Source organism: Varanus komodoensis, unplaced genomic scaffold, assembly GCF_004798865.1.
Source record: "Varanus komodoensis strain SLA01 unplaced genomic scaffold, ASM479886v1 scaffold94, whole genome shotgun sequence".
Lineage (NCBI taxonomy): Eukaryota > Metazoa > Chordata > Lepidosauria > Squamata > Varanidae > Varanus > Varanus komodoensis.
Genome location: NW_025336646.1, coordinates 1,258,396 through 1,283,179, shown reverse-complemented (window position 1 = coordinate 1,283,179; position 24,784 = coordinate 1,258,396). Strand labels below are relative to the sequence as shown.

General features: G+C 43.9%; 1 protein-coding gene across 1 annotated transcript in view; it reads right to left on the bottom strand.

Annotated features, from left to right (window-relative positions):
- Window positions 1-3,473: 3,473 nt before the first annotated feature.
- The window catches only part of LRRC14B (leucine rich repeat containing 14B), a 38,802-nt gene continuing 17,491 nt past the window's right edge, over window positions 3,474-24,784 (bottom strand). Inside the window, exons 2-3 of the mRNA XM_044418936.1 lie at window positions 21,552-21,614; window positions 3,474-4,250 (exon numbers count right to left, since the gene is read on the bottom strand). Coding sequence (XP_044274871.1) covers window positions 4,244-4,250; window positions 21,552-21,614 — 70 coding nt within the window. The 3' untranslated portion in view covers window positions 3,474-4,243. The remainder of the gene's footprint in view (window positions 4,251-21,551; window positions 21,615-24,784) is intronic.

Genomic DNA, 24,784 nt, shown 5'->3' with positions numbered 1-24,784 from the left:
TTGCCTCTCCTGCCCATCCATATGTAACTCATGTCATTGCCTCACAACCTAGAAATGAGTTTACCTAACTCTGAAAGCAACCCAAATAGTCTCCAGAAAATGCCAATATCTATAGGGTGGTCATGGGTCACCCTGCTAGGAGAGACAATCTGGCCTCCTGGTGACATTACTCTCAGCTTCTCTGACACACTCATGAAGCAGTGTGTGAGCTGGAACTTGTACATCACAATCCTTGAAATAACCGAAAAGATGCTAGGGTGCAATTTTTAGTTTGTATGTAGCCCAGTGTTACATGAGAAATATGTTGTCTATGTGGGGCTGCCTTCAAAGAGTGTTTGGAACCTTCTGCTAGTAAGAATACTTTTTTTCAAAAATGCTTGTGTGGATCAGGCACACCCAGTTGTGGCAACTGCACTGAGGAGTAGGTCATGGACATTATTAAGGGGAAAAAAAGGAAAGCTGGGAGATCCTGTCCATTATTCCTTGTATTCTGTCTCATTTCACTCTGTCTGCTGGAACACAGTGTTCATTGGAAACAATTATTTTCTAAAGGTCATGGAATAATTGGCTGCTTAATTATGGCACTCACTGATAATGAACACCCTGTAGAAAAGAACTGTTATGGAATTTCCAGAGTCCTGAGAATCTTTAGCCCTTGTCCATGAAAGTTTCATTTCTTATTTAAACACATTGTCTGTTGAAAACAGGTAGAAATGTCATTCCTGATAAGTATGCTACACACTGTAGTTTTACAGCACTATCTTGAAGGTTACCATGTATTGAGTTCCAACTCTTATCTGTGTGTGAAAATGTTCAAGGATGTTAATTGTCCTCTTTCGAATAAGCCATTCATCCTTGGGTCTGACAAAGCCTGTTTGTGGAAAAGCCACCAGGGAGTGATGCCTTACAGACATTTTAGTGCTTCCTGTCTTTAATCTTAGCAAACTGAATTTCCATTCCTACATAAAGGCAGTTTTGTTTCTGTTTAAAGGTAGAAATACAAATCAGTTATAGGAAAAATAGGGTGCTGTGCAACTGAACATGTCTTACAGGCAAAATGGATGTGAGATATAACTAAATGCATTCTCTTATTAGCTTTAAGGTGCAATCTTATACCTATTTAGACAGTAAAAAGGTCCCTAACCAACATCTAATGTTGGAAGTTAAAGGACTTCTGCCTAAACATGCACAGCATTACACCCTAATGCAATTAAAGTAAAAAAAAAAAAACCTTATGGCCCAATCCATAAAAAGTTAAAATCCATAAAATCCATGTCAAAGTCTCACAGTTTTCAAGAGGATTTAAGCAATGGCACAAACTCTTGATGGTAATTCCTGTTGAATTCCATAATATGGCATAGTTTAAGAATATACAAAATACAGTTACGTCAGGCAAACTGTGCAATCAGATCCTGCTAGTTGCACAGATCTGAGTAACTGCTAGAGTTTACATTTAAAAATGTGAGAGAATAGTCATTGTTGATTTTCTGCTCTTTATAAAACCCCTCTTTATCTGTTATTTGGCCTGATTTTTAGCAAGAAGTCATTTTCAGTGGTTGGATGGTTCTGGTTTGGAAGCATGTTCCAGATCAGATTTTCAAATTAGGACTATTTAAACACTCTACATGTTTATTTTAATGTATAATTTACACCTACCATAAGCAAGGTGACCACTCACAACCAAAATAGTTGGTAATAAAACCATTATGTTAGTGCTGCTATGATAATTAACACTTGTAATGAGTCAGAAAACTACTGTCTCCATGCAAGGCTAAACCAACAGAATAAAACTTCCTTGCAAGTTCTAATTCAATTTCATACCAGAGTCTCCATTTGAATTTTTTTGGTTGGAAAATGGCAGCTTTCAAAGTAGCTTCAGAGTGCCCTGAGAGTTTTTAAAGTTCTTGCCCTGGTCTCTGATTGTTGCCATTTCATGGTTTGATTTGTATCCATTTGTAGAGAAGACTAACCTACTCTAGTAAACGTGTGCCCCGAATCCCATGTTTGCAAAAGTTGTACGGAAGAATTGGTGGGTATGTAATCTTTTCTGCACCCACCAACTCCCTCTTCTTTAAGCACCAAAATATTGTGAGAGGGTTCTGATAGTGTTAGCCACTAGAGGTCGCATCAGTATAACAAAATTGCTGATATGAGTATGGTTGGAAATAAAACTTAGAAGAAATCAGGTACAGTTAAGAAACATTCTTTGAATTTTATTACTGGAAGGAAGGACGGATGGATGGAAACATTCAGCCCACATCATTTGCTCCCACCTTCAGCCTGACTGGCCTGGCATATCGAATAAGTGAGGGCCATTTGCTGTAGTGCTGAGTCCCCTAGAAGTGCCATTGCCACAGTAATTCCCAGATGATGTGGGGTGGCTCACTGGTGTACGAACAGCCTGCAGTAATGCAAAAAATTAAAGTCTTCATCAGCCCAAAGGACTTGTCCATGCCTGCAGACCTTGCATTGTTTTCTACATTTGCCATGCTTCTGTCCAATCACTTCTGCTGCAGGCAAGTAATTCTCTCACTTATTTTTTTTTCTGCAGGGCCTGTAAACAGTGTGTTTTATTTAACACTTTACAAAGACTTTTTCTGTAAACTTTTTTTTTGTGTAACCTTTTTTTCAAAGGCAAATGGGCCTTCTGTATTCATACAGACTCTCCTCATTTTGCTTTTTAAATATTCATTATTTTGCCTGCTTTTTCACATTTATTTCCTACCCTAACCAGGACCTTAAAGACTGAATGGACATGCCTTTTTGTTGTGATTGGTCTCAGAAAGGTGGCATAGAAAGACTGTAAACAGATAAACTATCTGAAATTACAGTTCAGTGTAGCATTTTGTAATTTCATCAAAATGACTATGGAAAAGTCAACACCTCAGCCTGACCTATGTCACAAGGCTGTTTTGATAGTAGGGTGGGATATGAGCAGAGAGCATGCTGCCCTTTTCTCATTTGAAGTAGGATGGGTACAACAAATATGACAAATCCAATATAGATTAGTGCCCAGATTTGGAACTCATCATGGGTTTGTTTACAAGTCTGGTCCACCAGGCCACCTCACCTGGCCCTTGGGGCCTCTGAAAGGGCCCTCCATCCCCAAAGCCCCATCCGTTCAGAGATGTGGGAGGGAGAGCAACTGAGCTGCAGATTCAAGGACTGCTCAGTCAGCTTAATTTCTGCCTTGTCTTTCAGAATCAGGGAAAGAGAGGAAAGATGGAAGCCAGCATACCACTTAGCCAGTGACTCAGGGAGCATAGCTCCTCAAGGCACTGGTTGAATCTGCTCACCCATCACTGATTACCCCAGTCAAGAAAACAGGTCAAGAGCAAAGTCAGCATCACGTTTCAGCTGGTGCCTCAACTTCAACACGCTTGCCCAGAGCCAGCTCAGCACTCTTGCCAGGGTAGGTGCTCCACCCCGATTTACAACTGTGACAACATCTAAGTTCGAAGTTTTCATGTTTGAAGTAGGTTTCTATGAAGATAAGCAACCAGTTGGTCAGGAGGAAATGTGGTCTCCCTTATCTTCCTAAAGCTTCCTAAATAAATAAATAAATATCTTCAACACAGCTTGTTTTTCATTTGAGGCTGTGCAGTAATCATTCTTGGACTTCCAAGAGCTGAGGCACACTTTTATATGGGACATAGTTGCTTTTAGGGTGTGTCAGAGTAAGAATTATCTGTCCCAGAATAAAGCACCCCTGTTTCTGCATGAATCACTTTTCTGGCTTTGTCTTTTGGATGGAAGGAGCTGAAAAGTGAGTCATGTAGTGATGTGTTTGTTGGACAAGCTCCTCTGAGAGCTGGTACTTCTTCTGCATCCTTAAACTGAAAGCAACTCAATGATTCAGGCCCACCAAATGCAGGAAAGGAGCAAAACTGTACCTGCTTGAACATCCAGTAGAAAGGATGATTAGAAGGAGACAGGAATAGAGAAGTGAGTCATGCAAAGGCTCTCTGAGCAGCCTCTGCGGGGTGCTGTTACTTTGAAGCTCACAGGAGCCTCATTACTGAATACATTTCTCATGGCATAGTGGTGGTTCTCTTGCAGCACGCAGATATCCTCTGGCACACCTTCGAGAATTACTGCTCCTGTTGTGCAGGAGGTCCTCTGTCTGACCCAAAGCCATTTGTGGACCAGTGTGATTGTTCTGCCAAGGTCAGTGGTCTACTCAGCTCAGAGTTCACTGCATGCACACGGTGTTGAAAGTCTGTCTTGACAGATGGCATCATCTTCATGACCTGCATGTAAGCCCAGGAAACAAAGTCTGCCCTAGCTTGACATAGTTCTGACATGTTTATGCCTGGAAACAGTAGGAATGGTTAAGGCCAAGAGAGTGTGCAAAACAGGGGTGTTGAAGCCTCAGGGCCAGATCTAGTCCAACTGGGGTTCCAATCTAGGCCTCTGGGGTTCCCCAGATGGCTATACCCCTTCCCCTGGGCACCTCCCTTTCCCCCAAATACCACATTTTGTTGGTGTCTCATCTACTGCACAGTTTCTGCTGGAATGTATCTCCTCAGGCTTAATCATTGGCAAGAAGAGCTTTATGCAACAGAACTGGTGTTTCCATGCCAGCCTTTATTTCAGTTTGTTGTTTAGGCTTCTGGCTCCACCAGCCCCTGAAATGTGGCTCCCAAGAGTTTCTTCAAAATGAACTCAGCCCTCAGGCAGAAAGATATTCAGCACCCCTAGTAAAGAAGGACTGAAAATTCAAATTAATCCTGATTTAAAACAGCCACAGCACAAATTTTACATCAGCAGGTAGTTCATCCTCTTAAATTGTTTCCAAAGACTTTGGACTCAGTCTAGCAGAAAGCTCTCCCTGCATGAGCCCTCTTCCAATGACTGGGAGCTGCACAAAAGCACCCATTGTTTGCACAACTGGATGATCAAGTACTGAGAACCATGGGTTGGCAGATTCCCAGGGTAGGCCAGCGGTTAGTGGTGGGAGGACAATGTGGGGCAGGGGGTGGGTGGGACACTGACAATGTGTCTCAGGAGCAAGTGGCCAAAGTCAGGAATGCAGCAGGTCCAGGGTTTTCATATCAGGCAGTGGCATGGCTGAGATCACCTCTCTGGTGTCACCTGCTTTGCAGGACTGGGAGGATTCTGGGCTGTGGGGCTGCTGTGTGCATCTCTCTCCTCCAATGGGTTGCCTCAGTGGCACAGCAAGAGGCAAAAATGTGTTTGTTTTGCAGGGCTCCCAGTTCACGCTTAGCAACAGCTGGCACAGACTTGTGCAGTGCATGTTCCCCTTTGTGTTTGCACACCAGTGGTAGTAGCCAGTCCACTGTGCAAACCCCTTCAAAATGTAGATCTATTACTCTGCCTGTCCTTCCTCCTGCAGCACTTGCCATGAGTCAGATGACTGGGAATAGATTAAGAGGGCAGTATCCTATTCCCTTGCCATGCGCTTCTTTCCCTGCCATGGGCACTTAATTCACCTCATTATTAATCCACAGAGCCTCGTGGGCATGGAAAGCACATTTTGTTTTGGAAATGACTCATGCCTAGCTGATCTACCTCAATGCTGACTTTACTCTTTTATGATACATTAAAATAGAAATACATTAAAGAGCATTAGCAGCATGCAGGAAAAGCAGGATGCATAGCACAGAAAAGATGGGCTTCCAAGGGAGAGCAAGAATGTTTTGCTGTCTATTATACATAACGGGCAAAATCTCGATGACCAGCAGAGGGAAGGACCCTCCTGCTGCAAGTGGCAGGCTGTACTGCAGTTGAAATCTGGAGAAACTTGGGCTATGTTCTGGTGCCTGTGCTGCTGAGTAACTGCAGTGGAGGAAGAAAGAATAATTAGTATTGCCGCCTAGATTCTCTTCCTTCCCTTGCCAGGCAGACTGCTTTAATGTCAGGTGTGGATTTGTTCTTGAGCAACACTTACCTGGTCTTGTGCTCACTCTTTTGCTGCTCTGCCTATCTATCTTGTTTACTTTCCCTTTTGGGATTGAGCTTCTGACTGTGTAAGATTGTCAGTAGGTCTCGTGCACTTCTTAGCTCCAGTCCCTGGCTTCCTTTTGCTTCTGCCAGTTCTTTCTTTGGATCTGCCCAGTGCTCTGCTAAGCTCCAGTCTTTCTTCTTGAGCCTGTGGCTTTGGCCTCCTATGGACCAGGACTTGACCCATGGTGCCTGGAGTGGGACAGTACATCTCTGAGTGTTCTGCAACTGGGGATGCTCCTCATAGGATTCTTGTTAATGGAGAGTGGGCTGCACAGTGTCTAAGAAAGCTTTTGCTTTAGTTGCAACCTCTTTACCTTTCCTCAAATCCAATGCTAAGCAAATAGGTTTCTGCCCATGCAGTGGGACTTCCTTGCTCTTATCCTCCCTGCAGTTTCTCAATTACCTCCCAGATCTTTTCCAAAATGTCTTTCACCAAGCACTCCAGTGCAAGTGTGGAGCAGGTGCGGGGGTGTGCAGAAAGCATTGTAGAAGGATGCAGAATACTGTTTTGCTAGTGGCTTAGACGGGTAGGATAAAACCCTGTGAATTAATTTGCAAATAAAGCCAACTATGAGTTAAACCATCCATAGCTAGTTGGGCTGTGCTACAGCAAGCAGCTGCATTTTCTCCCATCCTTCCTCCACATTCCATTCACTGTCACAATCAATTCAGGAATGCCCCATGCCTTGATTGCGCAATGCAGTGTTTGACACTGGAGCTCTGGGTTGTGAAAGGACAAAAGCTCAGTATTTAAACCCATGATTTGTTCCTGGGTTGTCCATAAGAACAGATGCAAAATAGAAGTGGCAAGCATGGGAGGCAGCACATGTACGCACTCCAGTGTAACCCCAGCAATTCATAGGCAAGACAACTCATGAGCTGGTGTTACATGCAAACATTCTCTTTGTCTCATAGAATGTAGTGATGCCAAGCCTTCCCACATCTGTATTGTCCAAAACAGGGATCACTAGTGTGGGCTTATTATATTCTATGAGCTAATGAGATACCAGAGGTTACCTTTACAAAGGTTATAAAGTTTGCTGAAAGACTGTTTGGGCAGTGGCTTGACGCAGCCTGTGACCAGCTTCCCATATGAGGTGCCCACATTTCTAGGTGGTGCATGGTTGGGGGAAGGTGCCTGCTGATAGTGCCAGCCAATCCCTCCATTCGCACTGGTGGAGAGTTGGTGAGAGCTATGCCAGGGGAACTGAAAGGCAGTGCCCGTCCCCCTTACTCCTTCTCCACACAAGAAATGGATATGTTTGCACATTACTCCAACCCACCCTGGCAATAAGTCATGGTGGGTTGGTTGTTGGTCAAACAACTCACAGTGTGCCTGGCAGACAGTTGAGCTTACCATGGGCTGATTGCCTCTTCACCCTCCCTCCTTCCCCTGTAGTTCCCCCGGGTGGCACAGGCTACCCCACAGCAGGACTGCCTTGTCTCCCCACTCCCTGCTGCAAGTGTGAGCTGCCTTCACCTCAACACAGGCTTTTTACACTTTGCCCTTTGCTGTACAGTGTATTGAGTACAGAGACTTTCAGGGACTCTTCCAAATGACAAAAATGAGACTTTTGTCCTGTACTCACCCTGCTGCTTTCACTAAATTTTTCAGAGGATCTGGTGTATATTGCTCCTATTCTTAAAAACAAGTTACCATTTTTTTAACGGAGGCTGTCAATATCCGTCATGTCACAAATTAATAAGGCAATTTCCTCAAAAGGTCCTAGAGGGGAAGAGAAAGACAGGTCAGGGGCGGGTGATGCACTCAGTGCATCCCTGGTTCCAGGGCTGCCTTGAACTAGAATTGTGCAGGGATTAAAAACATTCTGCACAAGTAGGGGCTTAGGGGGCCCTGAAATGTTCTCTACCCTCATCTCCAAACCAAATATTTCTCACATTCTTGTTCTTGTTTATTGACCTTCATCATTCCTTTGGCATTTTTGCTTTGCTCTTGCTAGTAACATAATCCTAGTCAGCCACTGAGCCATCACATAACCATGTCCCTGTGCATCATAGCCAATCAAATTTCCTCATACAGCAAAGCCCTCATTTTGCAGTTCATATTAACAGAGCTGGAAAGAGCCATTAGGGTGTTGTGAAATGTTTGGTTTGCTTATATTCCACCTTTCTTCCATCGTACTTCCATCATTTTGCAGAGCCACTGTTTTGTTATTTCTTGTTATTGTCTGCTTTTATTACTTGTTTTTGGCTGTTTTAAATTTTTTATTATTTTAATGATATGTTTATTGTACTTCTATCATCTGTTTTTATGGACTGTAAACTGCTCAGATAGCATCAGTGGTGGGGCAGTATAGAAATAAAATTATTATTATTATTATTATTATTATTATTAATAATAATAATAGCATAAAAATTGCTCCGCTGGATCGGAACAAAGGTCCACCCACTCCAAAATGCTGTGGGAAGCCCACAAGTAGAACATGAGTGTAATGGCTCTTTCTTGCTCACGTTCCCCAGCAACTGGCAGGCCGAGCCACTGACTAATAGCCGCTGGTAGCTTTTCCTACATGAATTCATCATGGTATTCAATGTAACTTGTGCAGGATTCACAGGGAGTCTCATCCTGGTCATGACCGGAGCTCTGATTAGGGTCCACCTAGTCCAGCTTTGGCCAGCCAGATGCTTCCAGGAAGCTTAAAACCTGGGCATGAAGGCAAGCGCCCTCTCCTCTCAGGGATTTTCTAAATGGGGTTTTAACTGCCTTTAATCTACCTCTGGTTTTGCTGCACCATGGAGATCTGAACTCTACACAAGTTTTCCAAAAAGTGGAGGATCACAAGCCCATAACAACAAGTAAGGATTCATGACACGCAATACATGCTGCATGTAGAAAGGCGCTAAGTTTTTCCTGGTGTCTGGAGTTCATAGAGAATATTGTATGGGAACATGGAAATTCCGTGTAGCTACCACATCAATATCCTTTATGATTCTAAAGCTATTTCTAAAAGGTTCTAGTATTCCCAAACCCCAGAGTTGTTTTAAAAGGTTTTTAAAACGTTGTTGTTATCATTATCCTTATTTTATGTTTGGTAATGTTGCCAATTGCAGCACCCCAAAACACCACAAAAGAAATTGGCCACAGGAAGGCCCCCCCAAAAGTAGTTGGCCACAGGAAGGCCACATAGGAAAGACACCACAGTTATACTGTCCCAGGAGGGGGGGCAGATAAGAACAAAATGAACTTTGTGTAACCCACAGCTAATACACTAACCTGACCTCGAATACAGTAATCAAAGGGACAGTGGAAACTGGTTCTAGCCGCCATTAAAGTTGCAAATGTGCAAGGAGTAAGAACATGGCAAGCTTGTGTGAATCTCGGGCAGATAAGAGATAGACAGGAAATGTCTGGTCCTTGACAGAAGAAAGGACTCTTTCTCCAGCATGGGAGGGGGTGCATACATTGATGTATCGATGTATTAGATGTGTATTAGGTTACCTAGGGTATAAAATGCATGTACTGGGGTACAACTTTTGAGACACTGCTTTGGGCTGAATGTCCCCTTTTGTCTCCCTTTACTCTATAGTGCACTAGAATAAAGCTGGTTTTGGCTCTAAGTCTTGTCTCAGGCTCCTCTTGGCCCGGGTCTGGGGTCCACCAGGGTCTTCCCTAGCTGTTGACTGGCTGAGTTCGGTAACGGTAAGGTGAAAGATGTACACATTTGAAACTTGAGACATAAATGAAAAAAAATCACCATGCAAAATCACCTGCTTCCTCTTAGCAATGCTGACCTGTTTCAAAATGGTGTTGTTTGCTGCAATCCAGTTCCCACAGAATAGGGCTTGTTCCCTCTCCTCAGCACAAGAGCTATACTTTCCTGGGTTGAAAAATCTTTCAAAAGGCAGCAAGCCTGTCTTTTTTTTCCTCCTGAAGCAAGGCACTCCCTCCCCTATCCTCCACTTTGACTATCTGGCTTTTGAACTGCTGATGCCCACCTATGTTCAAAGCTGCTACTTTTAGGGAACTTGCCCTGAAAATCTTGTCTGCACACAGCCAGAGTGTGCCAAAAGGAGAGACCGGGTGCACAAGGCAGCAGTGTCTGGAATGTAAACAAATAGAGCTGGATCAGTCAAGCTGCACTGCAAGAGAAAGCAACATCTTGTGTGTCTCAAGTGCTTGCATCATTCTGAAAACAAAGAGCATCTTGTCTAATCTGTTCTATTGTCCCAGAAAGACTGCATGGCTGAACCGAAGGATCCTGGTCATCATATGCAAGCTGTTCCCACCCAACATCTTTAAAGTTTATGACCTAAACAGTGTGTCCTCCACTGCCGGATAAATTGATAGGCATACAAAACTATGGGAAATTTGGATGAGCAGAAATGCCTTTCAAACTGCCAAAGCATCACCCTGGCAAACAACCCATGAGGGTAACCTAAACTGGCTTTAGATGGGGCTGAGGTGGTTTGGGATGGGAATGGGGGCAAAAAAAAAAAAAAAAAAAAAGAAGGAAGCAGGGAAAGGTTTGGCACCACTTTCTTATCTATGCTTTAAATCACACTCAACCCATTTTGCATCCTGTGTTCTAAAAAGCTGGCTTTGCCAGTATTATATCTGGTAAGAGCCTCTGATGAAGCTTGTGAAGTTTTTTGAACATTAACCAAGAAGCACTGCAAAAATAATAATTCTGATTCAACACTAGCTGTGCATGAGAATATAGATAAGTGGGCCCATCTGAATGCACATCTTACTGAAAATAATGCAGTGCAAGTTGTAGATAACAGTCCTGTTTGTGTAGGTGCATGTATTTGCTTTTTGCCTGAAGCTCTGATCCAGCAAGAAGGCTGGATCTTCTCACTGAAGATTTAAGATGAGCCGTTTTCTGATGCTAAAGTGCTGGTTGATGTCACAATGTGAGAAGATGAAATAAATGGCTTGTATACACTACAAAGAGACTGACGTTTTCCTTTGTGTGCTCAGTAATGAACTCCAGCCTGCTGCAAGTGTTCTTCATCACACGGACAGGCACACAGGTTTCTGTACTTGGTGGGCACACTGAGAACTCAGGCTAAAGTATGGCATGTACACAGTAGGCTGTACTTAGACAAAGTGGAGAAATGAGTTCAAGAACATTGATAAAGCTTAAGCTTAAATGCAGGAGTGGATGCTTCCCAAGGCGTGCACTCTATCGCAATGGAGAGCTAATGTGGCGTGGTGGTGGCCTAGCTCTCAGGAGATCTGGGTTCTAGTCCCACTCCAGCATGAATCTTGCTGTTACTTTGGGCCGTTCACTGACATTCAGGCTAACTCACCTTGCAGGGTTGTTATGAGGATTAGGAGAACCATGTAACCCCCCTTAGGTTCCTTCAAGAGGAAGAAGGTGGGATTTAAAAGCAATAATTAATAAATAAATATCTGCAGCAAGTTAGTGAAAGCAGAGAGGAATGTAGAGTCTTGGACTCAAGGGAGGTTATAGGATACAGGCAAGAAATACAAAAGGTGCAATGGCTTTTTGGGTGCCCAGAGCATGATTAAACCGAAAGTTCAAAAGCTTAGTTGGTGGAGTAAATACCCTCCTCTAGGTTGCTGGCTTCTCACTAAGCACTACAAAAGCCACACCACTGAGGGACAAACAGGTGGCAGCTTCAAGAAGAAAAGGGATCAGGAAGAGTAAGCTGGGAGGGCTTTAACTTGCTGATCCAGCTGGAGATAAGAACATTTCAGGATCATTTCTTATGGCTGAGCTAACCTTGGAGCCTGGCAGAGAGAAACATGTTTCATGAGAGAATTAGGGGAAGATTTTGGTGCTACACCCCCATCTGCAGTTTCTTCCAGTATAAATTGTCTTTCTTGCAGTTCAAATTGTCCCCATCCTCTTCAACGGTTAATAGCATTCTAAAACACAGCTTGGGCCACTCTCAAGTTTAGTAGGATCAATATGTTCTTCCTACGTTCCAGTTAGGGGAATGTTGTTAATGCCTTACTAAGACTAACAAGTGAACTTGTGACAGAGATGAAATTTGAACTCAGAACTCCCAGTTTGTATTTTTTTTTCTTCTATCCTACATCAGACATAATCTGTCTAGAACTTATGAGCCCACCACTCCAAAGATGTAGGTGGTCAATAACATTTCTATGGGACTATTAGTGAGGTATACAAGTGCAATAATGAATAAATAAATAAATATCAGCTGTGCTGTAAAAAATCAACTAGAAATCAACATATGAATTTGATCTCTTCCTGTTTTGAAAGTTTCTTGGAAACATACACTTCCTTTCCCAAAAGGCTATATACGTACAGAAATAATACTTTAAAAACCCATGTAAAAGAAGAAATATGTAACCCAGTTAGAGAATCTTTTTTGAAAACAATGTTCAGAATGACTCAGAAGAGAGAACAGGATCTTGCCTGAGGGAAGAAGTAACACACACACCCCTCTGCTGGGATGGATTATTCACTATCTTGAAGTATGTCACCAGCCTTGAGAAATTTCTTTTGACAAATTCATCTCGACTTTTTTGTTTTTAAGAGAATTAATCACTTTTCTATGGATGATTCAGGAAGCATAACCATGCTAACAGACACACTCAGCACCGGGAAGGTTTTGGTCTATTCCTTGGGCAGAATGTTTTGCCATCTTAATGGTCTGCCAGTGCCCTTTTCCCTGGCAGTGTGTAGCCAAGCCACGGAGAGTGGAGATCACATGTCCAGAGGGATGAATGGGTCTATGTCTGCCACCTCTTCAACTTTTCTACCTTATGCAGTACTTGAAGGTCAAGTTACACATGAGACACAAACTTTGCCCTGTTCATGAAGATTATCTAAAACTTTGAACATTCCATGTGCAATCCAAAGTAGTACAACCTAGAATTTTGTCCACTCAGCCCGACTAACAGGCAGAAGGGTGCATGGAACTCCCAGGCTTGAACCTTAGGGGACATTCACAGTGGCTCTGCCTTCCTGAGAAGAATCACACTATAAAGTACCTGAGGTCAAAAGCAGTGCTTCCTGTTCTCCCTTACTTTAGTGCAACTTTAACAGATCATCTGCTCTACCTCCTGTTTATGTCTAATCCAGGTGAGGCAGTGATGACTCTGAAGTGGTGCCGGGGCAGGATGATGGACTGGATGAAGACGAATAAATTGAAGCTTAATCAGACAAGACAGATGTGCTATTGGTAGGGGGAGCCTCAGTCCAGGGGGACAATATTCACCTTGTCCTGGACAGGGTTGCCCTTCCCCTAAAGGACAGAGTGCAAACCTTGGGGATGCTCCTGGAACCAGAATTGTTCCTGGAATTTCAGGTGGCATCTGTGGCCAGGAACACCTTCTATCAACTTCTCTGCCCCTCTCTGGACAGGCAGAACCTAGCAATGGTCATCCACACCCTGGTAATCTTGTGTTTGGACTATTGCAATGCACTCTACATGGAGCTGCCCTTGAAAACTGTCCGGAAACTTCAACTGCTGCAAAATAGGGCAGCCCATCTGTTGGCAAGGATGGGCAGACAGGAACATATAAGCCCGGTGCTTTATCTTCTTCATTGGTTACCAAATGAAGTCCAGGCCCAGTTTAAGGTGTTAAAACTGACATAAAAAGTCTTCTCCTGTATGCATCTACCTGGACTCCAAGATCATCTACAGAAGCCCTTCTCTGGGAGCCACCTTTAAAAGAAGTAAAGAAGGGGCCATGAGGGGAAGAGCCTTCTTGGCTGTGGTGCTCCAACTATGGAACCAGCTCCCCAGGGAGGAATGCCTGGAGCTGCCTCTATATACATTTTGCCACCAGATTAAAACCTTTTTATTCTTCCATTTCTTAAACTTCTAAATATGATTATTTGATGTTATATTGGTTTTTTAATATATTGTCATTGCTACATGTGCCTCAGTTGTTAAATTATTGTTATGCATCATCTTTTGTAATCGTTTATGCTGTTTGAATTCTGTTGGTTGGATGTCTTAGTGACATGCACATTATTTGTTAATATTATATCTTGTTTTTGTAGGTTTTTGTTGTACACCATTCTGGGAGCTCCTTTGCTAATGAACAGTATATATAAGCTTATTAAATACATAACAAGAGAGGACAGTATAGCCACTGCTTTCCTCCCCAGCATTGGTCACGACCCAGAAGAACAACAATAGTTTATTCCCCCACCAAAGAGGCAGAGAATCTCATGGTTAAAGGTTAATGTGGGGATGAATTCCTGCTGTTTGAAAATACAGGTTCCAGGATACCCCTAGGGAGGCATTTGTATCCCAGACCAGCACTCAGAAAGTCAGTGAGTATGGTAACAGTTGAAATATTGCCTTCCCTAAACAGACAGCTTCCCTCCACTTGGTTGACTTCAATGCCCGCCTGCCCAGATATGGAGAGAAGCCGGCAATCGAGCTCCCAATACAGCATCCCCATCCCAGCATTAATACCTCACCTTTCCCCCTCTTTCAAGGAATCCCAGGTGCCTTACATAGTTCTTGTCCTCTCCATTGTATCCTCACAACAACCCTGTGATTTGAGTTAGGTTAGGAGTGAGTGAGCTTCATGGCTGAGCAGGGACTTGAACCTGGATTGCCTGAGTCCCATCCCATCCCTCTAACCATCAGTATGCCAAGCTAACCTGACATACAAGACTGATGTGAGTTGTTTTAAGGGTAACAGACAAATCTAGATTTGTCTCTCTCAGCCTGATGCATTCCAGATGTGTTGGACTTCAATTCCCAGAATCCCCTGGATTATCCTCTAGATAAAGGTTGTTCTAGTTAAGAGAAATGCAGTGCTGTGTTTAAGATGAACATTTTTTGTTTTTGTTGTTTGGATAGTAAAAATACCAGGGCTAAGAAAATCTCAGTAAAAAGAGCAGTGAAAGTATTGCAGAGGACATGATGTTCCTATTATAACCTTTAATTATGAACTTTGCATTTTTCTTCTTCAGGATGGCTGGTGCATCTCTCTGCCCTGCAAAAACAATGATGAGTCAGGCCTGACTCATATAGCCAGGCAAGGCTCCAGGATCCTGCCCAGGAGAAGGAACTGAAGATCCGTTTTGAGAGAAAAACAGCCCAGTTCTATGCTTCTTCACTTAGACTTTCCATTCCTATACATACTTAGCCACAATGAATTAGGCATATTGTATGTATTACATTTATTTATATCTCACTCATTGCTGGTGATTCCAGTTCTAACCAACATAGACTGGGATTCCAGACCACTGGCATTTATGTATAAAGGCACCTGCAACCGGCTAATGCCAGAAGAATTGCATCACTGTTGTCAATAAGAAACATGTCTTGGAACAAACCGTAGCCCCCCCAGTACAGGAGCTTCCAGCACCGTTCCATATGATCCCCCCATCACAGAATCATTCGTTTGCCAATGAAATGGACATGCAACAACCACTCCTGTTAAATATGTTCCAAAGGGATAGTTGAAAGTGCTTCTTTAAATTACATAAGTAATTTATTCCATTACTTACATAACCTGGTGCCCAGTGGATTTCTTTCCCATACTCACTTTCCGATACTACTATTTTAAACAAGGAACCAGTGAGTGGTTCCTTGTTTAAAATAGTAGTAATAATTCACAAAACACCAACCTATTACTATATTTATTTCTGCCCTCTAGGAATCTGGAGGGCCCTTCAGTTTCTTCCATAAAATTTCTATTTATCAGCAGTGTACAGCACAATCACATGATTAAGCACAGGGTAAATGCAAATAGACAAACTCCATGCAATGGAACCTTTCCAATTCAGAAATTGGAAGAAATTAAGGTATCTCTAACTATAGTTGGAAAGTGAACTTTCTTTATGCCATTAAGGAACATGGTATATACGTGCTCTAGGCTGTAATGCTATAGGGCAGTGATGGTAAACCTTTTAGAGACCCAGTGCCCAAACTGCAACCCAAAACCCACTTATTTATTGCAAAGGGCCAACGCTGCATTAAACCCTGAAAACTGAGGTTTTAGTTTAGAAAAAAAACTCACAGCAAGTCCAAGCAAATCTCTCTCTCTCTCTCTCCTTGGCAGCACCCAGACTGGCCATGTGAAAGTGCGGATGAGTTGTCACGCCTGGCGCCGCTCCTCCTCTCTGAGCATGCGCATGGCCCCTGTGTGTGCTGTTATCTGATGCTCAGCTGCTGGGGCCATGCTGGGGTGACTTGGCTCGCGTGCTGACAGAGAGGGCTCTGCGTGCCCGCTGTGGCACGCGTGCCATCGGTTTGCCACCACTGCTATAGGGCATTTTCTGACTAAACCTAATTGCAGCCTGAATGAATGAATACCTTACCTTTCTGCCAAAAATGACACTCAAGACAGCTAGCAATAAAATACTATGACTATCATACAATGCAGTTTTACAAAAATTAAAATATAAGAGAACATAAATTATAAATGCAATTAAAACATAACAATATAAGAATTAGCAGCATTCAACAAATGAGCACCTCCTTCAGCAATAGACTTGCCTATATGGCAGAGGCTTGCCTGAATAAAAACATCAAGCAGTGGGGTCCAGTCTAGCCTACCTTGGCAGCCTGATAGTAGCCACCAAAAAGGCTCTTTCTCATCCCCCGTATCCCATAAATCTGCTGTGAATGGTGTTGGGGCCCAAAGAAGGGCCATTGCTTCAAATCTGCAAACCCAGAAAGGCTCATGTGGGGGAAAGCAGTCTTTCAGGTCTCTGGGTTCCAAGCTACAAGGGACTTTACAGATCACAAGTAGCTCTTTGAGTTGTGCCCAGAAATGGGCCAGTAGCCAAGGCAGCGAGTTCGATGCAGCTGGCCTCTGTCAACAATCTGGCTGGACCAGCCAAAGATTCAGTACAGTTCTGTCTGCAGGGTTGCTTTACCATCCTGGGCTTACAGAAACAAGTGAAACCAGAAGAAGCAAGCAAGCAAGCTGGTGCCAGCCCATTTAAAAAAATGTGAGTGAGCTAAATATGTCCACCTTTAAATTAATATATTTTAGGGTGACAAAACCAAGGGGATGGAAAGAGAAGATTTGTTTCTTTGTATATTTAATGTATTTTAATCCACCCAATAACAGATGTTCTCTGAGTGGTTTCCAAAAGCTTAAAAATTAAAATACAATAGATAACCATAACAAATATTTTAGCAAAATTCGAAGAAATCCACGTAAGAAATAGAATACATTGGCATTCTTGCTGACACCACAAAGAGGATTCTGGCTCTGATAAGGATGGAGATGGATCACATCAGCTGGGCCAATGTGTATTTCTTCATTAATTGCTTTTCTATACTGGCAATAACCAAAGCTCTCATCAAGACAGTATCTCAAAATAAGCCCAGTTTATCATATATTTAATTTATGGATTTCACTGCTACTTGGTGTGATCCATTATGGCTTAACTAGGCATCTTTAACAAGGCTACTGGGGGTTATTAACCACAAGCACTAAACAGATTTTGCAGATTCAGAGGGGCATATCTCCTCTGAGGAGAAATAAGAGAGGATGCCGGTCTCATGCAGGGACTCCCCAGAGTCATCTTGATTAGACGGTATATTTTGTCTGATCCAACAAGGCAAGTCTTAATTCGCAACCTGACTGCCACTGGGTGTGCTCGAGTGCAAGACCCATCATCCTCAGCCACCCTGGCCATTGGCTGTGCCAGCAGAAGATGATAGGAGTTGCACTCCCCCATACCTGAAAGGCACCAGGTTGAGGAAGGCTTATGCATACTGTTATAACAGGAATGATCAGTCTTGGGAGGAAAGATTTATGGTGCCATGGCAACGCTCACCATAGCAACTGATAATGAATGAGCTGCCAATGAAGTGCAAATACTAAATATGGTTTTGGTGACAAGCACCGTCTATTATTACAGGGATTTCTTTCATCAAGTCCACGAGGTAGACCAAAGGTACTTACATTACCCTGACATAAATGACAGAAAAGCTCACAGAGCCAACACAAAGCAAGTTTCTACACAAGTGTGTCCCAGGATTCAGCCAGGCAACTCTGACTTGGAGCTGAGAAAAGAAGGAGATGTCATAATCACTTGCATTTGCATTAATAGCAAAGAAGGAATCCCATTTCATAGCGTGATTGCCAGAATGTATCTTTTAAAGGGTAAATAGGAAAGCATAAATAGAATACCATGTGAAGTTAGCTGTCCTATAAAAGACACCCATCATGGTTGCTGAAATTTATACGAAGAAAGCAGATAGTCACCATTTTTAAAGCCAGACACACACACTGACCCAGATACTTTTGCTTATTGTGCAGCTTGGACTTGGCTCTGTCTCACTTGCTCTGCTTCACTCCAGGAGTTTCGTCTTGGCAGAAACTGGGTTCTTTCACATTTGTGACCCAGAAAATGACTTGTTCCTGCCCATAGAAATAATATGCCAAGAAAAAAATGAAACTGATTTCCATTGCAGCACCTCCCAGAATCTGGTGCCCTCAAGATGTGTAGGATCACAACTCTTATAATTCCATAGTGTGGGGTTGTGGGAGTTATAATCCTCCCCAGTGCATCTGGAGGCTATATAGGTGGGGAAAGCTGCATTAGAGCTTCTGCTGTCCATTTCCAAAATAAGCAGGGATTTCCTGTTCTTAGCTTACCTGGGGCTAAACTGGGGCTGATCAGGTGCTAGATTTCTTGGCTTCTTCCCTTGTAAGATTGTAGCCTTAGTTTTAGAGAAGTTAATTTTACGAATGACCATTCACTGGAGCCCATCCCTGTTCCTCATGGCAGAGCAGAGACTTACATGGGGATGCAACAGGCAGCCTCCTCCAAGGCTGTATCTTTACAGTAGGGGAGATTAAATAATCCAACCACGTAGCCTGTGTAAAACTTGAACACTTAACCATCCCAAGTGGAGCATGATTAAATGAGGCAAAACTAGAGCAGAGATGCAGCAGACATTATCTTCAGCTAGAGAACGTATGAACATCATATAAGAAATCCCGTTGGATCAGACCAAAGTGGTGAACCAGGCACCAATGGGAAGTCCACAAGCAGGGCACAACAGCACGTCCCAGTGGATCCTTTAGGCTTACAGGAAACTGGATTATTTCGTTTCCTGTAGCACACTACTGTTTGGGTACTATTTGGGTACTACTGTTTCTAGGGATGAAATTTCAAGGATATTTAATTAGAAGTTGAAGGCATGTCTCTCACACTGTGCTATGACTTCCAGGAAGCTAGCAAGTTTCCTTCCTTCACTCCTTCCTTCTGAAGCACTTACTGCGACATTTGCTTCAGTCTTCACTGAACTGTTTCCTAAATGACTGTAAAAGGCAACTTTTCCCAAATGACTCTAGAACTCTCCAACTTTAAATAGCATTGACACTTTTCCTCCAGAATATAGGCAGTATACTTTTAACATTGGAATGATTGTTTCCATCATTATGTTTCACCTGATGGATTTCTACTAGTTGTATTAAAGACATGAAAGCCTCTTCCAGAAAAGTTGATAGCAACCCTTAGTTTACTTCTTTTTAACCAGGTTCCTGCTATGGCAGGGTCATATTTCTGAATTAGGGTTTTCCTGCATGGCTTACTTTCTTTCCCAGCCACAAGGGGTGTAGCTGGCTTTTCAGAATTATCTATCCCACTGCACTCCCCATAAAAATTAAGATTTTCAGAAAGGTACCTGTAAATGAACATTAGTTGTGGGTGATATTGGCTAGTGATATGCATATTATATGTTCAGAAAAATAAATATTATCTTTATTGTATATAATTTCTTATGTTGGGGGAGATCTAGACAAACATCCCCAATGTGAAGCTACTTCTAGTGTGTGATCTTGGAGAAATACACAATGCATCTTTTTGTGAATGACTGTATTGCAGAAAAAGGTCTTGAAACCCAGAAACTCTGGCGATCTGACCCAAATAGAGGCCTGTCAGGAAAACAGCTAGTGACTGGCCTTCCCATTTGCTTTGTCTAGGTGTCACCAATGTGGCTAGTCAGAGAATGGCAATGCTGCGTTTGATTCAGTGGATGTCCAAGGTGACATTCTATCTTTCTAGTTATGTTTTCGTTTACTTCTTACATTTCCATTCTGCCCAATAGCTGAAGTTCTCTGGGTGGTTCACAATTAAAAGCACAAAATACAAGAAGATAAAATATAATAGAAAACTATAGAAGTTTAAATCAATAACATAAATAAAAATAAGAACAAAAATAAAACCTAACAGCAGATTTGGATACAGTAATGGAGTTAAAGCATACACTGAAAGACTGTCTGGGAAAATAGAAAGGTCTTTAACTGGTGCTAAAAAGAGCACAATGTAGTTGCCAGGCAAACCTTTCTGGAAAGTTCATTCCACAACCAGGGTGCCACAACAGAAAAGGCCCTCCTTTTAGTAGCCACTCAGCATGGGGCTAATGGACTTCCTTTGGCCCTGTAATGCTTGCCTTGCCTAGCTTCCCAGTCTAAGCAACTTGAGTAAAGATTAGGCTGGAGTTGAAGTCTCAGCTCAACCCTCAGACTCAGACCTGTCAGTCTCAGCTCAACTCTCTTGCCTGGTAGGTGTGGATGAAATTCTGTGCTCCTATTTTAGGACCAATTCTGTAAAAAGTTTCACTGTGCCATTCAGGCTTCAGTTCACCCACTAACGCTGCCTGAAGCAGACTGCTTCCCCCTACTGCATGGAAGGGCTGCCCTGTCACTTGCTTCCCAGCTCAGTAATTATTTTGCCTCCAGGCTGCCAGTCCTGAAAACGACCAGAGAGAAAGATGATCAATGGCAAACTACTGGCTTGTTTTCTTGCACAAAAATAATTGATGAACAGCCATCCCAACTCTGTGGGTGAAAGTAGAATTGCTCCCACGAACAGTTGCTTGGCACTTGTATCTGGACAAATGATTCACTTCATGCGCTCTGTTGAATTGTGATACCTGCCACTTTTTTTGCAAACTGTGTGCTTACTTTGTTCTAAAATAAGCACAGGAATTATTCCCAGAAAATTGGTGACTTTTGTACTTGACACATGGTTTAGAAGGTGTGTGGGGGAAAGTTATTTATGTTTTTTTTTCTTGGCGTACCAAATTAGAAATTAGTTATACCATTGATCCTACTAGCCATCTGCTCCATCCCACATGGTTCCTGTGTACAAACGTTGTGCATATCGCATGGGCCGAACCACACACAAGCACCTTTCTGGTTACTCAGGTGGTTGGGGTGGGAGATCCACCCTATACGTTTCCTAAAAGAGATGGGAAATAATCAAATTATCCTCTGCATCCAAGTCCTTCCTAGATGCAGAGATTACTGATACAGGTAAGGTGGAGTCTGATAGCAGGGAAGCAAAACTAAAGGAAAAGTGAGGGGAGCTCTCCCGGGCTGCAGAAACCCCACAAGCTGCAGTGCAAGGGCACTCACATTGTGTGTCGGCGTAGGAGGCACTGCTCTTTGCTTCAGGAGGTCTTGTAGCCAAAGCTGATTGGCTCTGCGGTGTCTTGTGCCTCATCCAGTCACTCCCAGTTGGCTAGGATCACACAGGCAGTGTGTTTGCCTGTTTAATAGTCCCAACAAAGCTGCTGATAGGCCAATGAAAGAGGTGAGCAAGAGGGGGCTTAAGGGGGAGCCCAAACCATGTCTGTGAGCAGCCCTTGGCAGCCTCTTACATGAGAACAGACCCTCAGCTACATACCATAGTAATGGAAGACTTGCTCCAGGAACCACTTCTGCCGTGGGGAGGCCAAAGTTGCGAGGCCTAAGGAAAGGCGTAAAAGGCACTCAGTATCAATGGACGCTTAGAGCATCACAGGGGCATTTCTTTCTCACGTCACCTAGGTTTGCCCACCCTCCTGTGGCTTTATTTATTATTTAGAGTTTTTCATGCCGTCCCATCGTTTATCGCCTCAGGAAGGAGACTGTCCCAAGACCTCAACCACGTTGCAGAGGCAAAACGGCTCTCACTTTTGCTTGTCAACACCGCTGATGTGCAAGCAGGCACTACCATCCTTTCTGTCACAGTGATGAGCCGTATGCATCTTTCAGTATCCGGCTAGCCTGAATACAATACTTCACGGCTTCCTGTTGAGCTGGACCCTCCCCGTTCCCTGCCCTGCGAGCGAGCGAGCGAGCAAGCGAGCGGGGCGGGCAGAGTTTTAATAGCCAGCCATTGAAGTCCACGTTATCCCGGCGGCGTGTTACAAGGTTGTTCTCCGCAGGACACACAGCGGGATCCGTGTGGCCCCCGCGAGAATGCCAGGCTAGGCTGCAACTCCTGAGGGAGAGCGCTGACATCACCGGCCCCACGGACGTGGGATGAGCGAGCGGCTGTTGCAAGAGGTTCCGGCGAGCCCGGAGCGGGAACGGAATGTGCTCTTTGTTCCAGGGGCGCGGACCGTGAGCTCCTCATTGTGTGCCGTGCTTTACGTGCATCTGATGGCGACACACCGTAACCTTTGCAGGGGTGGCGTACGTCGAAAAGGGAGAGGTTTTCGGGAACCTTTGGTCTTGTTGCTCTCTTTCTGTTCGTTCAGTTATGTCCCTAAGACCCTCCTTTCTCTTTCCACCTTCTTTAAAGAAAGCTGATATAAACAGGGGTATTGTGCATCAAGTGCAGCGCTGGCGTATTACACAAAAAACGCCCCACTGAGCGTGCCCAGAAGGGGTGGGAATTTCTTTCATCCTGAGAGGGATTTAATTTTGGAGGAGCTCTCGCGGGCTGCATCTCACCGAAGGCAAGGGAGGCAGGTCAAAATGCCACCCTATCTTCACACATTGGAGCTTAAAGTTTTTTCAGCCGGCGCCTAAGTCTTAGGAGAGGTATTGCAATCTAAGAAGTGGGAGGGATCCCCAAAGGCCAAGAAACCACCAAATGATTGATGGTTGGGGAAAGGGGGCGGGGACAGGGGAAGGGTCTTGGCCATTTGGGGAATCCCAGCTTGAAACCCCAGTTGGGACCTAGATATATGGCCTTCAGGGCTGTGGTTTCCCGCAGCTGATAGATAGGGTGCCTTTTCCATAAGAACAGACCAGAAGCATTAGTATCGCTAACACCTAGTATTTATATGCATTCTGTGTGGTCGCTTGTATTCAAAGCACATTGCATACTTTACCATTGCAAAGTGATTCTATAGGCATTGTAGATTCCTAGGTCCTTTTTCATCAAGCAAATAATGGCATCCCCATGTGCAGTGTTGAAAAAGCAAATGGTGACCACTGTGATTTAATTCCTCACACTGGGGTGCAACTGATGGCAAAAATTGTTATGCTTGTCACTGTCTCAAGTTGCAGGAACTTGGAGGAAGGCCAGTGTGAAAAGTAAAAGTCAAAAGGGTGTACTCAGACTGCACTGAAACTCTGAACTGTCTTCATTTCATGGGTTCCCCCTCTCTGACGCTTGAAAAGTATTGGTCCAACTAGCCTGGCATTCAGTACACCTGCCTTTCCTAACCTGGTGCCTGCTCTGCAGCTGTTTGGAGCTTCAGCGCCATTAAGCTCAAATAGCAGAGCCAATGGTCAGGAAGGCTGAGGGGTGCGGGCCAAGGGACCAACTTCTGACTGCAGTGGCACTCCCAGATTTCATACGTGGGTCTTTCCCAGATCTACCTGGACCTTCTGCATGCAAAGCATGTGTTCTGTCCCTGAGTGCACACCCTTTCGCTAAACATGCCAGTGTGTGGTCAGCTGTGTGAGAGCTCGGCAGACTCTTGCCATACACAGGACCACATCAAAGAAGGAGAAAAGCTCTGCTGGATCAGACCAAATGTCCGTCTAAGCCATGTGGCCTTCGAGATGTTTCAAGGTACAGCTCCAATTGGCACTAGCCCGCAAAGCTAACAGTGTGGGACCTTGACCTACAAATTGCTCATCGCTGATCTAATCTAACACCCTCTTTTGTCCAAAACCTCTGAACGATTTCACCCAGACATTCCACATAGATGTTAAAAGAGATGGGCCAATGGGCAGCAAGATGTTGCATGCAAATAGTTCTGGGGTGAGACGACTGTCTTCCTACTCCATCTTCTGGGACTGACCCTTCAGGAATGACTGGAGCCATTGACGATCTGCTCCACCAGCCCCATCCTATGCTGTAAGCCCAGAGAGATGGCATGGGGAAAGATAGCATGAATGCAGCTGAGTAGTCCAGGAGAATAACCTGGATTGGATTACCTCTGCCCATCTGGTACAAGCCATCCCCTAGGGCTGCTGAGGCAGTCCCCAAATCTGCCCAGAGTCACAGTGGAAATCACTTTACATAATCAGTTCTATCTAGGAAGGCCTGGGCTTAACCCTAGACAGGAGTCCCTCATACTTCAGTGGCTGAAGTACAAAATTGTCCAGGACTTGGCACACCAAATGCCCTCTCTTTGTCAAGTATAGGTGAGAGGACTGCAGCAGCCTCTGATGGATGCATTTATGCCCACCTGTGCAGGGGTGTAATTTATAGCCAGTGACATAAAGCCAGGATAAGTGCTGCTTACTGCCCTTGTGTTAACCTTCTACCCACAGGGGCCTTGAGCTCAATTAGGTGTGCTATTAAGAGTTTCAGCTTTTTAATGGAGAAATTGATTACATGAACGTGTGAGTTAAATGACTGCCTACTCTGGTTATGGCCCTGGAATTGTGTATCCCGTTTCCTTGTTAGGCTATTTTCTGACCTCTTTTTCTGCTGGATGGGAATATTTGCTGACAAGGTAACTCTGAAAGACCATTAGCCCTTTATCTGTGTCAAGAGAACACTGTCATGCAGAGGGACCTGGGAAAGTGTGAAGGGGTCAGTCTGGAAGAGAAATTACCCTGCTCAGTCACAGCATGGAGAGTGGCTGGTCTGGAATGCTGAGTGCAGTGTGCAGCCTGCAAAGGCACCCAGCTAAAATGAACCTTGGAGCAGCGCCTTAATGGATATAAATCTGAACCTATTCATGCGTC